This window comes from Plectropomus leopardus, chromosome 11, assembly GCF_026936395.1.
Source record: "Plectropomus leopardus strain MGB_pleo_1.0 chromosome 11, ASM2693639v1, whole genome shotgun sequence".
NCBI lineage: Eukaryota > Metazoa > Chordata > Actinopteri > Perciformes > Serranidae > Plectropomus > Plectropomus leopardus.
The window spans coordinates 16,778,938-16,797,300 of record NC_142186.1 but is presented as its reverse complement, the minus strand read 5'-3'; the positions used below and the strand labels follow the sequence as shown (position 1 = coordinate 16,797,300).

General features: G+C 39.9%; 1 protein-coding gene across 5 annotated transcripts in view; it reads left to right on the top strand.

The window, feature by feature from the left end:
* ptprub (protein tyrosine phosphatase receptor type Ub) overlaps nt 1-18,363 on the top strand; it is a 191,324-nt gene that overhangs the window by 131,392 nt on the left and 41,569 nt on the right. For all 5 annotated transcript variants that reach the window (XM_042489528.2, XM_042489526.2, XM_042489527.2 and 2 more), the window contains 6 exons: nt 407-724; nt 3,436-3,545; nt 6,600-6,801; nt 9,410-9,512; nt 9,602-9,875; nt 16,142-16,178. In XM_042489528.2, the coding sequence (XP_042345462.1) occupies nt 407-724; nt 3,436-3,545; nt 6,600-6,801; nt 9,410-9,512; nt 9,602-9,875; nt 16,142-16,178 (1,044 nt within the window). The remainder of the gene's footprint in view (nt 1-406; nt 725-3,435; nt 3,546-6,599; nt 6,802-9,409; nt 9,513-9,601; nt 9,876-16,141; nt 16,179-18,363) is intronic.

Here is an 18,363-nt window from a genome sequence, read left to right as displayed (position 1 = left end):
AATAAAAATAATCTTAACTTGTAGCCCACATTGGTAAAGGCTTCAAAACAGAAATACTAAAGAATTGATTTGATTTTAATTTATTTGTAATGTATGTAATGTCCCAACCACATGGACTAGTAAATTAAAACTGTGAAATCTACTCTTTGTAGTTAGAAAGGTGAGGAAGGGATAAAAAGTGAAAAACTGCTGGGGTAGTCCTGGGACATCAGGGACACTGTCATTTGCTGGTTGCTCTGTCTGAAATCAAATATTTCAAAATAAAACAAAGTTACCTGTGGTTTCATTTTCTCAAATTCACTATTGTGCCTTCAGGACTTTTCTCATGCAATTGCTTGTTTTTGTCTGTCCTTGCTTTATTACTCAATTTTCACTTTTCTTCCTTCTTCAATTTTCCCCTCTTCAGAGCCTATGCGAGCACTGCGGGGCCTCACGGCCACAGATATCCAGTCCAGGCAGTTGTCCCTGCAGTGGGAGAATTTGGCGTTCAACCTGACACGCTGCCACACCTACTCAGTGTCCCTATGCTACCGCTACACCACTGCGGGAGGCGGCGGAGGCCACAATACCACCGTGCGTGAGTGCCTGGCAGTGGAACACAACGCCTCACGCTTCACGCTGCGTGATCTGCCACCCTACCACGGCATCCATGTCCGTCTGTCACTGGCCAACCCGGAGGGGAAGAAAGAGGGCAGAGAGGTCACCTTCCAGACCGAGGAGGACAGTAAGTCTCTGGAGGAGGTTACAGAAAACATAGGCTGGAAGAAAAACTAAAAATGAAAAATATCATTACAAAATGAACATTTGAGAGAAACTATCACCTGAACATAAATACATGCAGTTAGTTTCTAGATTATTAGGTACACCTAGCGAAAAACGACAACTCTACCGCAATAAACCCTCAAAAAGTTACAATGTTCACTTTTGCAAGCTGTTTTGGGGAGCTGTTGTTTAAAATGTATGATCATTTTTCAGGGTGTAGTTGATGGTACTGTACAACTGTTTAGCATCTACTGCGAGGGTAAGATGTAGGCTAAATAACAGAAACATCTCTATGTATAATGCCATACAATTAAACAGCACAACAATGTACAGCTTTCAAAATGACCATCAAGTTCAACCAACAAAAACTGAACATAATACCCTTCATGAATGCAGGATTTATTGCTAGGGCTTTTGTATAACAGCCAAAATACATTAGGCAAGGATTCGATGCGTCATGTAGGCAGGGCGGAACAGGTTGTTTTTTTTACCTGCTACAGAAACTCTGTTTCTGTAGCGTGTGGTTGCTGCCAGCTTCACTGTGTGCATGTTGAGATTCGCCAAGTGATAATGCAGTTGTTTATGCAGAGTTTGGAAGCACAGGCTCTATTAACTGGTAGTGAATTAATTAACTGGATTGTTTTAACTACAGGATGCATTGATTTGATTGATTTATTTAAATGTGAAATGTAAAAACACCCACAAGGTTATTCTGCTGCTTCGCACTGCCTCTGGTCCAATCAGGGATTAATTTTGATCATTTTTAAACAGATTGTACATATGTTTTACATATGTTTTACATGTTGTTTTACATGTTCTATGTCGTTTTTACCTGTTAGAGGCCTGCAGAGCGATGGGCACAGAAACAAACCCAAATAGACCAGCTACATAAAAATAGCATTGGGCAGCGCAGTACCTACACGGGCAAAAGGGGCTTCTGTGGTCAGTGTAGCAGCTCCAGTTGATTATATTGCACGTGCTTTGCTGCTTACATGCTGCGATGAATATGTCATGTAGCATCTGTGGCCTATGTTGTTTTGTTTTTTTTGCCGGAAGTCTGCATTAATATTAGCAATGTGCTCTGTATCTAATAACCTGGTAACTGAGCGTATTTACACATCGTCTTCATTACTTCCGCCAAAAAAAAAAAAAATCTTTCATATCACAGAAATGTGATCTTACTGTCCAGTGATTTTAAATTATATCGTATATAGTAGTTTCGATGTGTGCTACAATATTGTGTGGTGTCTGCGAAATTCTTTAAGCATAATGTTTATTGTTTTAAATTCAGTTAAGAGTCTCAGGCAAAGTGACCTGGCAGCTTACCAGCTTCATGTGCATGATACTTTCTTAACCTTTTATTCAGTGACCTGGGGTTAGCATTGGCATATCTTAAATTATGATCACATGGGTTTACTTTAGACAGCTGCTTTGGCCGAGTGTGATGTCAAAAAGATAAACCAGAATACTTAAAAATGTTTAACAGTTCTCATAATAAATGTCATACAGGAGACTTTACAAACCGGAGACTGCCCACAAGCAGAACCTCAAGGTTATATTTAGCTAAATCTGTGATGGTTGTTTCTAAAGTTTTAATGTCTTTTTAAACATAAATCCAGGGCACCACATATGAATAAAATAGACAGTCTCATATATTAATCAGTTTGGGTTCGTAAGCAGTGAATTTCCTTAATATCTGAACGCATTAACGCCGACTCCTCTCTCTTCCTCTAACACAATGCAGAAAGGGTGACCATCTGACTGAGGCTGAATCAGCATTACAAAAGATCCATTTCATTTTCAGACGAAAATAACATAAAAGAGAAAACATTATATCTGAGTCTCTGGCAACCCTGAGATAGGATTTTGTGCTTATTTCTTATCTCCTATTATTCCTTTGTGCCGCAGCGCATCGTCTGCATGGCAGCTGAGAGAGAAATCAATTCTGCCGTGAAAAAATCAAAACAAACAAGATTTTTCAGAAAGAGATATTTACAGAGAAAGATAGAAAAAGATCAAGAGTAGGGTGAGAAAGCAAAAGAAAAGGACTTTTTTTAAGCAATAAAAGATAAATATATGTACATAAACATACAGTGCATGTCCATTATGAACGCTTTCTCCAAAAGCCTTAATAAGCAACTCTGTCCTCCAGACTAGCTCAATTCAAAAAATAACAGTCGACTCAGCTGTTCAGCTCTTGCTTTAGCCTCAGGCCTGAATCTCACATAACAGTCCTCCTCTGTGCAGCGCTCACACAGACCGTGGGGACTGGGACTGCAACTGCATGGCCCCAAAAATACTGTTCACAGAGTCTAATGCTGAATGTTCAGGCATTGACAGTCCTCTCAGTGACATTCAGAAACAAGTTTACCAGCAAGTGTCTTACATATTCATCAATATATTCACTGAAGGTTAACATAAAATGATAATATCCATCTTAGACAATTTTTCTCTTGTCTGTGTTGTGGTTACATATTTGATGCAGTTCATAAATTAACTGTGTCATTATCTGATGTTTTGTTCCTGCTGCTCTCTGGCTGTCTCAGTGTCTCATGTGGTGCATTGTTCTGAGCCACTGTGACATTCACTTCTGTGATATTGACAGGAGAGGCTCACTATGGGATTAGCACTTCAATTTCCCCGACAAATGTTTGCTCTGACAATTTCTTATAGTTCCCGGAGGCATAGCTCCAGAGTCGCTCACCTTCACCCCGCTGGATGACATGATCTTCCTGAAGTGGGAGGAGCCCGTCGAGCCCAATGGCCTTATAACCCAATATGAGGTGAGCCCACACAGACACTGTTGAATTTCTCTGTACTGTCACTTTAAAAACTGGAGTACCGATGTGACAGCTCATAATTCCAAAGTCCCAGTCGTCAAAATTTTTTTCAGCAGCCTGGTATCCTAAATCATTTGCCCCAAAGGGTTGTTTCTCAGAGAATAGGCTTAGAATTCTCTGAAACAGAAGCATATGGCTAAATATTATACAGAATTACATCAGGGGACCTTCCTGCTATGGCAAAGGCAAACAGTGCTCTACTATGCCTTTGTTGATCTGGTTGTTTAAGTTTAGGCATGAAAAATGAGATTGGTTAAAGTGAGAATATTAAGGAAAGCCAAACAGGGCAGAGTAGGAGGGGTAGTGTCTTTGCCATAGTAGGAAGGTTGAATTTTGTCATTCTTTGTAGTAATTAGCCTCAGGCTTCTGTTTCAGTTTTTTTTGGGGGGGATAATGGGATGACTGACAAATGGGCTTTTGATTTGACATGTTTTGGACCAATATGGGAAGTTTAAGTAATGGCATGGCACTGAAAATTGTTAGCATTTTTAGCTTAGTTTGCGTTCTTGGATGGCCAAGAAATTAGCAGGTTTGTGATTCATTGTTCATAAGTTTAAATTGTATTTTTATCACTGTATTGATGTTAATGTTACTGAAGAAGTGTTTTCTGATAAGGACTTTGGCTGTGGCTATTGTACTATACACTTCCCCAAATTCAATAACAAGACGGGAAAGAGCTGCTAACATTAGCCTAAACTCTTATATAATAGCATCCAGGACCAAACAGATGGAAAATACTTTACCCTACCATACTCTTTCCCTAACCTTTAACCTCGCACCATGTAGTCAGCTAATGCTACCCTTTCCCCTTCAGCTGGGTTAAGTTACTGCTGTAGGTAGTAAGCTATGTTGACATGCATCAGCCCTATCTTTAAATTTTATGGCAGACAAACATATGACTCATTGTTTAATCCATTCCTTCCACATTGCGCTGTGGTTTTGACTTAGGAACAGCTATAGTTGTTTTTTGAAAGGTTAAGCAAACACTTAATAATAGGAGTTCAATTTTTTATTTCTCATTTAAAATGTAAATTAATGTAAACTATTACAACTTATTAGAAGTCCATTAAGTGAACTGAACAGTTAAAATTTGAGTACCAGCAAAGTCATGACAAGTGGGCAAACATCTGCTGAAGACGATGTATGATATGATAGAAAGCTCCAGAAGAGCTGCTAAATGTCCATTGAGGTCAGTTTGTTTGGTCATTTAGAGCGTTTTGGGTTTAAAGCAGCTGTAGGTACAGTGTGTTGTTTTTTCACTTTGTGAACTTTAAACTATAACACAATATTTAATATTGAAGTACCACATAGCCAGTAACACTCAGGAGTCAATATTTATTTAATCCTAACCAACACAACAAAATGTTAGCCTTCCTGTAATTGAAATGCCTCTAATCCTTTGGTTGTTTTGTGCCCAGTACAAAAATAATTTCCTCTCTATTTGGTGAGCCATTTTCTTCAAGTGCCACTGCAGTTGGCATTGTACACACATGTGCTTGATCACCAAACCACTCTGCTCCAATTTATATTCTTCCTCACCCAGCTATTTAGCGTCTCTACATTATGCCTATGCAAACAGGAATAGCAGCAATGCTTGGACACGCTCTTGCTGAACTTGTGCACATGGCTTAGCACTTAATGCTGGTCTTGTGCCATTAAACCAGAGCCCCATGTCATCAATAGATAACTCGCATGCATCTATTGTGCTGCAGGCCTTACTGTATGTTTAGTCGGATAATGATTTTGGATTTACTGTATACCCATCTGTCTGTGGTGAGCCATCAGTGGGCCCTCCTACCTATCTTCAAGCCTCTTCTCCTTAGCCTCTCATGCAATGTCACCTCAAGGATATTATTAGATAGGATTTGTGGTTCGACATATAAAGTGGAGGCTGCACAGGATTTTTTACCCTGTAGTGTGTTGATCTCTCTCAGCTGACGGAGAAAGCTTTACACAGAGCTGTAGAAATCCTCTTCATTTTTCTCAGATTAAACCATTGACCACTCAGCTTGAGCCCATCGACCGCCACGCTGTCCTGCAAGCCCTCCTCACCGCTCCATGCACCATCGGGCATCTTTTATGTCTGCCTTTGTAGAGGAAACACAGAGGTCTGTCTGTGTTTAGTCACTGGATGGCTCATAATTCTATCTTCACACTAAGGAGGCGTGAGCAGGCATTAAGCTCTTCTTATGATAATCAGCAAAGCCTTTGGTTTGGCATGAGTGGCATCTTTAGTGTGATGTGTGTGTACTACATGCACATAAGCACATGCAGTGAGTGTGTTCATTCCCTCAATGAAGTGGATCTCTCTCAGCTCTAATGTATATCCTAATATGTTCACCCTTGTCTGATTGCAGTAAGGTCGTCTCATTTAGCTCTCCACTATTTCAAAGAGCGTAAGTGGTAATTCTCATGAGAGCACCGCAGAGGCGAAGCAAATCACCTCTCGAGGAAAAACTTTAGAAAAGATTTTACTTTTAAAGGACACTCATGGACCGCAATTCTTGAGAGTTAATAAGAGTTAATTAAACTCATAAACACTTAGAGCTATTGATTTAAACACTTGAATTCACTTTTTAATGCACGGCGTCCCCAGTCCCTAGCCTTTATAATACATTACTTAGTCAGAAAATCATTTACCGCTCACAATAATTTTTTTTGTAAAACTCCAGGTTGCTTGTGTGACTTTGACTTAACAGTGCCAATGCCAATCAAGTCCTTTTCACCTAAAACTATAAACCCACATGAGCAATTAGCACATTGATTTAGAGAAGCAAATTAATTTCTGAGGGAAGTGAATCATATCAATCAAACATTCGAATTACTTCTTATGACAGAGCCGTTTGAGTTAATGACCTCTGCAGAATCTGTATGAAACTCTAAAATGAATCTATCACTTGAATATTTGTTAGCAGCTGCCATAACGAAGCATAAAATCAGTCCTGAGGTGACTCTGGTTTTTATGATATTACCCTCAGACCATCTTGTTTTCAACAGATAAGTTACCAGAGCATTGAGTCATCTGATCCAGGCATCAACGTCCCAGGACCCAGAAGGACGGTGTCCAAGCTGAAGAATGAGACATACCACATGTTCTCCAACCTCCACCCGGGAACAACGTACCTCATCTCTGTCCGAGCCCGCACAGTAAAGGGCTTTGGGCAGACCGCCCTCACTGAGATCACCACTAACATCTCAGGTAGGGATGTCAGTTTTGGTTAATTTCTCCTTTTTAAATGCTGAGATGTGTTCACAGTCAAAAATAGTTTTGATGGTTAACCGGTTAAAAGTTAGAATTGACACTCCCAGTCTCTTGTGTTAGCGCCACTGACTGACTGAGCTTGTGTGCCTTCGAAGGAGTGTGAAAGCTGATGTAAAGTTGTAAAATAGAAATGGAAACAGGCAGCTTCTCCATGTAGAAGCTGTGCCATCACTGCCTATCACTGATGCAGGTACAAGGCTAGACTTCACCCACTGCGTGCTATAATTAGGATCTGGGGTTTCTCTTTGTTGACCTCGGCATCTTTCTTTTCTCACAGAGGATAAAACTACTGCTCCCAGGGTGTAAGAGCTATTTTCCATTGCCTCTCCAAACTTGTGACACACTGTCATCTCACAGTCCTCAAGACATAAATTAAGTCGTAGGCAGCAGAGAAACACCACAGAGGGGACACTGCTGTGTGTTATGTATAAAGAAAGATGCGGTACATTCTTGGGACCAGAATGTCATTTCCGAGAGTCTCCGAGCTTATTACTGGTGATAGAAATCCAGCCTTGGTGTTTTTGTTACCTCTTAATGATGCATTTGTGCTTGTTAAGGGATGGGATTACACCTCTTAGGAACGCAGAGCGCAGCCACACCCACCCTGTCTCCACTCACACATTAACTCACCCCTTCTGCCCCTATCTCTTTACAGAGGGGCCCAGTTTGTTTAATTATAGATTTAGTGCACAATCACTGCTTACTGGCTGTATGTCAGACAGAGTGTTGGCGCAAAGCCAGACCGCAGATAGAGTCCAAAAGTCTTTGCAGATCATCCTCAACCTCCTCCACTGGCCCACGGTGCAGAACATTCACTTACACTGAGCGTCTCTCAAATCTGCACTGACAGCCAGCAAACACTGAACACCTTCAACAGCTACTACTGTCAGCATCTTCAAGCAGTATCCACCGCAGAGTATCCAGCTACACACATTTCCTCATTCCCGCACGTACTTTCAGACGTGTGTACCGCCGTGGCTGATACACAATCATCTTTCAAACAGACTCTATCTGGCAGCAAGCATCAAACCCTCTTTTAGTTCTACAAACCGCAACAGACCTTTAATGTCAACAAATGCACATTCAGTTTCCCTTAATGCTTCACCTTAATTGATGTCAGCTCTTTTCTGCTGCGGTATTAGCAAACCGCTTTTTAATATGGTAATCATTGATTCCTCATGAATAGTTTGCTCTCCTTCCCCTCGCTAATTGACTACTGATATTAAAGAGAAATGTGCCGACACATCTCCAGGGAGGAGCATGACTTGAGCCAAATCCTTTAAAATGAGAAACGCGTTCAGTTTAGCGTCACTCCCATAACTTTTAATTGGACTTGTATGCAAGACAGCTAGAAGAGTAATTCAAACAGTGTGCTGAATATGAGGACACGGTTGTTGGGTATATTAGCACTGAGAATGGGGTGGCTCTATCAGGTCTGTCAGTTTCACAAGACATTGAGGGCCTGAACACGTTTATGTGGAAGCACAGATTGTAGTTACACTGAATTAAGGTGGTCTATGGCCTTATTCAGACTGCCAGCACAAATAAATTCTTTGGCATTCTTTGTGTTCACATTGAGTTTAGAAAGTCTCTACAACAAGACAAAAAAACCATCAAATGCATTTTTTTTGTCATATTGAATCCAAACCACATTTTGAGGTGATTTGAAATGTGATTTCAACCAGATTTCTACAGATGCATCTTACGAATGCAGTTCAGCCTTGCTTCCAATATTTCCCAGTGGCCACTCGGAGTATTGCAGCGAAATAAAATGCAGCTTAAAAAGTATTTTTCACCTCAACCCCCACTGTAAAAGAGACATCTGTAAATCTGTTAACAGGACACCTCAAACTGCAAACAAGGTCTATTACGACTCCTTCTATTATGAATTTTAGATCCATGGAGGTTTTATATTTGTCAAACTTTTCTCAAGCTGTAAACATTGGTTTAAAGGTCTGGCCAGGGCCAGAGGGAGAAACACTACTGTGCATATTATTCTCCAGAAGCTAGAAACATTTTAATGTAGATGTGCCAGGGGAGCAATTCTCATTGAACTAAATAGGCACCATCTTGATTTCTTGATATATATATCTAGTATTTTTATACATTATGGTTTGGCTGCTCTAGCTGCTTGGATATCAACTTTTTTTTTTGTACAAGTGGTAATGTGACACGACCACAATGTAAAAATCCAGAGTGATTAAAGAACAATCCGTTCTATGGAGGACAACGTGGAAGGTGAAATGATGGACCTCATTTCAAATTTTTAATGATTTTATGTAGGAAAGCTGCATCACCAATGCAGCTACATAGTTACTGACACTATGTATTTACCTCAGCAGCCCATACAGATAGGCTGGTGATGGACATACAAATCTAATCTGGTCACTTGCAAATAAAAGTGGACAATCTGTTTTAAAGAGTTGAATTGAGACAGAAATCTGATTTACCTGCACTCGGATTGTAGCTTATATGAGCACTAGGTAAGCCAGTGTGTGTGTGTGTGTGTGTGGATATGTAAGTCAGTGTGTTTCTGTGTCCTCAGCTCCCACATTTGATTATGGAGACATGCCGTCACCCCTGAGTGAGACAGAGAGCACCATCACTGTCCTGCTGCGCCCTGCTCAAGGCAGAGGAGCACCTGTCAGGTGAGGAAATCATCCTAAATGTACATATAATATATTTTTTCATGCACCAAACATGGGATATTAAAGATGTACATCCACTCTGTGTTCAGTACATACCAGGTGGTGGTTGAAGAGGAGATGGTAAAGAAAGTGAAACGGGAGCTGGGGCTCCAGGAGTGTTTCCCACTGCCCATGTCCCACGGTGAGGCACAGGCTCGGGGCACGCCACACTACTACACAGCTGAGCTGCCACCCAGCAGTCTCCCGGAGGCCAGTCCCTTCACTGTGGGTGACAATCACACTTACAACGGCTACTGGAACAGCCCTTTGGACCCACGCAAAAGCTACCTTGTCTACTTCCAGGCTATGAGCAACTTCAGAGGGGTGAGTGGTTGTTAACTCCCACCTGTGGTGCAGCAGATCTGGCGACACTTCAACAGCTTGCAGCAGCCATCAGTGTGCAGAATAATGATGAGAGTTGTTCGTGAGTGTCTGTAGGTATTAATGCTATGGTTATCTCTGTAGGACAGTTGGCATTGTCTGGGCCCACAACCCCTTGAAAGAGTATTTATGCTGTGAATGGGGTTGTTGGATGAAAACATATTGAGCTGGTGGTGTAACTACTTGGAAATTATGTATGTTTATATCCAAGCGCTTTGATTCTCTGCAAACAAAGCGTGTGTGAAACAGGGAATTACTTGCATGCATTACTTACAGCTAGCAAAGCTGTGATTAGCTGGAATTACTCAGAGTCAACAACGTACATCACTTCACTCGGCTTGTGTTTTCTCTGCTTTCCTATTCTATCCTATCCTATTCCTTTCTTTTCCATCCATTTACCTCATGTTTACTTCATGTCCTGCCTTTTCATTAATGTCCTCATTTGTCCTCTCTCTCTGTATGCACCTAATTACTTGAGTATCTTTGAAGGTATGAGTGTGAATTCTGGTTAAAGACGTTGTTAGTTTAGAGGCAGTATTTTACACTACTGTGTTTCCATCCATTTCACTGCTCTTGAGTACACAAAGCCCTCCAGTCTTCAGTCGTACCCTGAGGACGCCACATTACCTTTCCAAATTCCATTACAGGAAGAGCTGCTACCTGGGTGAGGCAATTACTTAAGGATAATTGGGCACAGGTGCAGATGATCAGAGGTAGAAAGCTGCTGCTTTAATATTCACAGACTGTGGCAATGAAGCTGAGAAATGTTGCCGTAGGTAATGCAGCCTTGTGTGATCATCATCTGGGAATAAATACATGCAAAGCTGGGTCACTGGACTGTTTGACTTTTCGAGTCCTGTCAGTGGTTACTCTGTCACGTCACTTTTTTCTTTTTTCTTTTTTCTTTTTTACTGTGTGTGTGTGTGTGTGTGTGTGTGTGTGTGTGTGTGTGTATTAAGTCCCATGAAGACCAGTAGGATCTTTTTCCAACTCAGTAGAGAAATACACAGAGGTAGTGCAGTGTGAGCACTTCACACAACTAGGCTACTAAGCATGGGATTAGATAGGGGAGGTCTGGCTTTACCGGCGGATGGGATTAGGTTTTTGTTTTGCCTGGCAGGGGGCCAGCATCCATGACCCACAATGAGTAGAAACACAGTGCCAAATCACACAGCCAACACTGTCCCCAGTCGTTCAAACACTGCTGCCTTTGCCTGGAAATACAGTAGCAGTCACTGTCGAAATCTGGGCATCAATCCTGTGTTGTTGCTGCAGTACCGAAACAATTCCTCTTGAAGGAACAACAGTGTGATGGGAGGGCAGGAACTTCATTTTCAGGGCTGTGCAATATGTTTTCTTTTTTAAAAATGGCAAAAGGTGCTCCTGCAACACATAATTACAGACTCTGTTTTGTTCTAGGGTCGGTGCTCAGACATCAAACCTTTGTCAGTGCTAGTCTTTGTTGTGGGTGTGATGTTTCCTTTTTTAAGCCTTAGAAGTTGTTTTGTTATTGAAAAAGCTTGTGATTTTGCTCAATTCCACCATTCCAGCACAGCTGAGGAGCAGCTAGTCGCTGAGTATATAACTAATCAACAGCAGGACACAGAGACATGTCACAGCAGGGCTATGACAACATGAGCTGACACATGAGAAAGTGCTAATTACATAAAGCATGATAACATAAAGGAACATAACATAGCAGCAATTACACTGCCAGACCAACAAATAATACGGTATGACGTTGATGCCTTCTTTTGCCTGTTAATGATATTATTAACACCACAGAGTTATTAAAAAGTGTTAGTAATAGAATCCATTAAACCCACAGAGCAGATGTTAAGGTCTGGCTCGCGCAGCCCGTAAGGACTGGAATGTTTTGATTGCATAATGTGTCTTGTGCTATTTTGTATCTCTCCTTGTGTTTTGTCTTTCTTCCTATCCTCTGTGTGCAATTATGCATTTCAGGCCTTTTACATTTTAACAGTATGCTCACTCTGTCACAAAAATGTAGGCCAAAAAGAGAAGCATTTTAGCATTCTAAATGTGATTTCGTATGGAGGCATGAATGCATTCAGCATCGTCATGTACTGTGGGGTATTTTTGTGGTAGTTTTTGGATTGTATACAGAAGAGGGAAACATAATTACCTTATGCCCACTCATTGTGGAAGAAGGAAAAAAACTGCACCTGCTTTTGAACTCTAGCTGGCATTTGTAGCAGTCACATTTTGACTTGAATAAAACAATTGCTGATAAAGGTTTCTGCATATGGAAGTGGTGATAAAGTTATCATGTGTGGCACTCATTTAAGGCATTTGCAACCCGAAGACCTTATTAAAATAGAATTTTAATTGTCAGTCTACTTATTTTATCATTTAATTATACAGTATAATTAATCAGGGTCTGTGTGGTCTGGTTAAGTTTGTGTTTGTCTGTTTGTAGAGGGGCAACATTGCACCTAATCCTCTGCAGCAGTGGCAGCAGTGGGAATAGTTTGAACAGTATATGGGACATAATATTTGGCATTTACCCATGCTAATTATCTGAAGAGTGACTGTCAAGCCTCTCTAATTGCTTTGATTGATTCGTCTAAAGAGGTGCTTGAAAGACTGTGGACTGTTGACAGACTGTAGCTTTCGCAGGCCACAGCAGAGTCATTTATAACATCTACACTTACATCTCCTGACTTCACACACACACACAAGCACACACATACACAGTAAAGCCTCGCGTGTGTGCCTTTGTGCCTTGTGTTGCACGTTGGCATTTGTGTTTTGTATTTAGAGCTGCCAGGAACCACCAGCCCCTCTGGCGTGACTGGCACAGCACGGCCAGACGTGTGATATGTGTCCCACAATCTGGAGCTGCCCTATTAACTCTTCTGCTGAGGCGGCACACAACGATTCAGATGTGCATGTTACAGAAATTTGCGTCTATCCATCACACCAGCCTATTTTTTTTAACCAGAGTAAATAGATCTAAACGTGCTCTGTCTTAATTTGCCAAAGCTTGTAATGACTGAATGTGAGGATTCAGATGCCGTCTCCATACGGAAAGCAGGTTCAGATGAATCAGCTTTTTTTTTTTTTTTTTTTTTATGGAAAATGTTTCCTATAATTGAGTCAAGCTTTCAAAAGCTCAATGTCACCAGTCAGTATTTCTAGAGACACATACAGTAAAAATGCACTTTCAAGCAGTTTTAATTAATGGCTATTAATTAAAACAAACAGATAATCAGTAGCCATTGAGATAAATTGTATTACACTGCTGAGCACCAATAAAAATTAATTCATGCAATGCTACTTTTCAACGTGACGTATGGCTTGTCACCCACTTTCAAAATGTATTTAATCAAAAATATCTGCCACAATATCACATCACAGAATAGTATTTATGACATTAGATTAAAAAAAGAAGCATATTCGACAAGGAATGAGCATTTTTCCTTCAGCTTGATTTTATTTTGCGTTTATGACCAAATACCTTCAAAATGTGTTACATCTGTCTATTCATCAGCCTCAGCTGCACTCAGTTACTCTATAGTGCTAATATCAAATGTTGGCATGTTAACATGCTATAATCATGGTGAACATAGTACAAATCATATATACAAAGCACGCTGGCCTTAGCATGTTAGTATTGCCATTTCCAGCATGTTAGCATGCTGACATTAGCATTCAGCTGTTCAGCTTAAAGCATGGCTGTGCCTGAGAAGTCTTAGCTGTTAGCGTGGCTGTAGACTCTTTGGATTGCCACAGCCTCCAGGGTCGAAAAATGAAGCCAACAAGGAAGTGCCAAAAACTGAAGTTGGCCACCCGCGGCTGGCTCAGGAAACCAGTATATCCCCACAGACCGCAGTGTTAAAATGCACAACTTAACAGCAGAAATAAACATGTTTACAGCCTGGTACAAAAATTATTTTGGTCTGTAAAGCTAACTTTGACATTCATGACAACTGTACAGGGGGTGAATTTTATACAACTCAATTGATTACATTTTATTAAGGCCCAATGTTATGCATATTTAAGGGCAGGCTGCTTTTAGTGTTTTGGCTTTCTGTTGTCAATGTACTTCGCTTCTTAGTCATATCCACCCCTCACCCCTAAAAATAGTCACTTATGGTTCCAAAAAAACAAGCTGGCGATGGCCGAAAAGCCGAACTCAAGGCTTCAGAACTTGAGTCCACAAACCAACAGGTGACGTCATGGTACCTATGTTCATAATTTTTACAGTCTATGGGTAAATCCCATGATAACACTTTACAATGATATACAAAATGTGGGTAGTTACTAATGATCAAGTGAGGAATGAATCAAGAACAATTTGATTATCATTTAGGCCTTACTCTTAATACATAGTTCCTGAATAATTCTGAATTAAAGAGTATATGGTAGGTAATGATGTTCCATGGAAAAAGACTGGCGGATTCTATATTTATGAATCATTAATTAATAAGTAGTTACTATGAATCAGCAGCATCAAACTAGTAAAAACTTACTGGAGGAATTCAAAATTAGACAAGGAAAGAGATGACTGGTCGCGCTGTATAATTAAACATAGATCAAAAACTTGTGTCTGGTGCTCATGGAAAATGAGAAACAACAGCATACACAGGAAGGCAATTCGGCTTTCCAAAAATGTCAAAAATGAGGAATATTACATTAAAAAGCCTTTTTTGTAGTGACTAAATCATTAAAAGAGAATTCAAAATTAGTTTCTTAGAAACAAACATGAAATGGCAGGATTTGAAAGAAAAAACAAAAACAAACCTTTTTACTCTTTATTTTTTAGACCAAATCTATATTAATATTAATATCCATGTCATATTCTATAGCATTAGGCATGCATAAAAATGTCATAAATGGAATATGTACCAGTCTAAGTAAGCATAAAGATTTGGGCATGTGGACAGGCATTAAATCCAAATTGCTTTCTGAAACTGCATTGCAATATGAATATTTTGAAAACATCTCAGTGTATGTCAAAAATAATGAATAACCTAAAAGTTAATTAGGACTTGAAAAGACATTTAAAGGAACCAAAGGAAGCAGCTTTTTAAGAAAAATGCAATAAGCTGACAAGATGTTTACCATGATGTACTGGAAATATAATGTTTCTCTTTCATAATGCCATATGCAGGTATACATGAGCCTGTTTTTTTGCCTTTCCAATCTCAGAATAAAGTCATGTAAATAAAAGAGGTCTTCAATCTAATCAAATCTTCAATTTGCTAAAGCGAAACACTCATTATCTTTTTTTTTTTTTAAAAATTTGTGCTGTGTGTTTATGGAAAAACTGACAGACAGCACGTTTGTCTCTGACTCAGGTCTGTATTTTCAGATCGAACATCATGTTAAGAAGTTGTTTGAGTGTCTGAGAGCTTTATATGGATTTTCAATGTTAAAAAAAAGAAAAGAAAAAAGCTATTTAACTGGAGTTTGAAGAAAACGCTTTTTGCTCATTTCCGAATGGCCAAATTTACATAATTGTCCTATAATGCCTGAATTAGCATCTGTAAATCTTAATTTGATAATGCATCTCCTCCAAGAGGTGGCAGGATGGAATTGGATTACAGTCCTGGATCTCATTAGTGCTGTTTGACAAAGGTCCTTTTTATAATACTGAGATGTCATCAGCTGAAATTTGAATAGAATTAATTCCTTTTCATAGTGGTGCACTGGTCTGAATCCCTCCTCTTAATTATGCTCTCTCCCTTTCAACTCTCATATTTTCTCCTTCAGCAAGAATCTCTAATCTCCTTCTCTAACACTTCACCGACGCTCTCAGATTTGAGACATTTTGTAATCTCATGTCGTCAATAGGACTCGTAACTCTGTGGTAATTTGTCCTTTTAGTCTGACTCATTCTTCTTTTAGTTTATCTGCGTCTCCATCATAAGGTGAATTATGCTTCTTTCAGGAAGAATGGTGCAACTCAGTCATGTTATGTCATTTAAATATTGAATCAGACAAGGGACAGGGGAGACAGCACTGTAGTTACAGATGTGTCCTCACCTGTTTACTTTGGAACATCATGTTTTTTAATGTTCTCTTTGAGTGTGTTTTTATCTGCTGTGGTCACATTTTCCATGTGATATATGTGTGTGCGTCTCAGCTCAGTATTTCACGTCATCTTCTTTTCTTTTATCACTTCTCTTTTATGCAGTATGCAACGCGTCACACTCACCTCTGATGTTTTCTTTCTCTTGCAGGAATCCAGAATAAACTGCATCCGCATTGCTCGCAAAGGTAACTCAACAGGAACATTTCTCCTCCTACAAACACTGACCTTGAATGAATTTGTCTGCATCGTTTCTTAGAACTTTGCGACAACATGTGCTCTACTATTGTTCTGAGAAAAAAATTAAGAATGTCTTTTTTTAATACTTTATTGTTTTTATTATTTAAGAACACAACAGATCATGTCAGGAGATCATACATACATACTTACATGTGTAGTCAAATCATATACATTTCTTTCTTATACTGTTCTCCCAGCATGAATGCATGTACAAAACACCAACACATATAAACAAGCAAAACAAAACACACATAACAAAAACTCACAAAGGGGAGACTTTTACAGCAAGAGAAAAAAAAATAACAAAAGGTAAATAATATTAAGCTCAGCCTTCTCCAACACAGGTTATGGCTGACCACTTACTACCAAAATACACACTAAAAGGGAACCACTCTTTTACAAACTCATTCTAGGCTTTTTGCAATACACTAGATAACCTTTAATAAGAAAGAATTGATAATAATTCATCATACCAAATTGATAATGAAGGTGGATGTTCATCAAGCCAGATATGCAGGATTGAAAGACGTTCAGCATACAACATGACACTAAGCAATTTTGTGTTTCGGCGATGTCATTTCAACAGTATTGTTTGGTCCATACCACACTGTTATTCTGCTTTCTCTCAAGTTAAAGGTTGGGATGTAGACAAATTTCCTCTGACTGGTCCTGGTTGTTTAGCAGTGGGCCTCTGAGAAAAGGGCAACAAGCAGGGAGGGATTAGAGGTCAGCCTTTCATCCTGTTTGTTTGGGTGCAGACGCTGGGACACACTAAATCAAAGGCAGTCTCTTTGTTCTCATCAGCAACCCACTAGATGGCTACATCTGAGGGCTTTGACCTCAACAAGGTCCAGAAGGGTCCTCCAGATCAAAACTTCCAGATGGAGCCACCTTGGCCTATCAGTATGAGAAAGCCCTGCTGCCACCTCCCCGCCCCCTCCCCCTCTCCTCTTCTGTACCTCAGCTTTTGGATTCAAAGGGACATGAAAAGGGCAGGGAAATTGACTCTAAGTCCTGATGGCAGGAGAGCCCCTCTTGCCATAGTACACTGTCACATCATAGCGTATAAAAGTCATGTATTTATAGTTATCATAGCACTGCAACAGTAAGCAGAGCCTTGCAAGTAAATTGTCTTGGCGGGGTGTCTTTTTTTTTTTTTTTGGGTGAAGGCCTCTTTTTGTGAGCGAAAAACGAAAGAGATGAGGTTCTCCTCAAGCATAAAGCCAAAAGGCAAGGCCAGCCATTTCAGCTCAGCGTCTCACTCCATTTGCCCCACACAGACACCCAGTTGAGCATTGATTAATTATGCTTTCTCACACCAATGGGCTGTACCGTGTGCTTGCCTCCTTTCCTTAATAAATTAAGCAAAGAAAGAAAGAATTGCAAAATGGAGCTTTAACAGTTTAAAATAATAAGCAAGCAAGATGAATAATAAATAATAATAAAATAAATAGAAAAGTACTATATAACATAAAAAAAAAAACAATAAATAGAGAGAACAGAAGGGAAAAGAAAGAAATATGCACAATGGAAAGTAATGATTTCAAAGACTGTCAGAATTACATCATCCACATTCATGATGAAGTAACTGGAAAAAAAGCCTGAAAGGCAAAATGATTGGAAAAAAAATTCTCACCAGTGATTTCCAATTTCAAGGTGTGACAGGTCAGAGGTTTTTTTGGTCACTGTTTGTGATCTCCATGATCCCTCTACCATTAACATAGCCTCTGCATCATCAGGTCCTAAGCCGTTATTATCAAGCAGCCCATCACAAGCAAAGTGGAAGCAAATGATTCTGGCTTGGATAACAAAACTGGAGATTACATTTCAACTTCCAGGTGACAGTTTAATTAAGGATCCTCTGGCAGGCTCAGCACAACAATAGACTTCCATTTCTCCTCTAAGTGCCAATTTCCACCATCGGGCAGCTGGCAGGTGCATGGATTCATGTGGAAATCTATTTCATGCTCGTGTTTGGCTTAATAGAAATTTTGAGGCTAAATGTGGCAAAACCGCCTTATCTGTCCAAAATGTCAGAAAACTGAAATTGATTTTTCATCACCTCATCTACATTTCCAGCCAATAAAACGCACCCTTGTATTTCACTTGTACGTGTAATTTTAAATGAAGTCA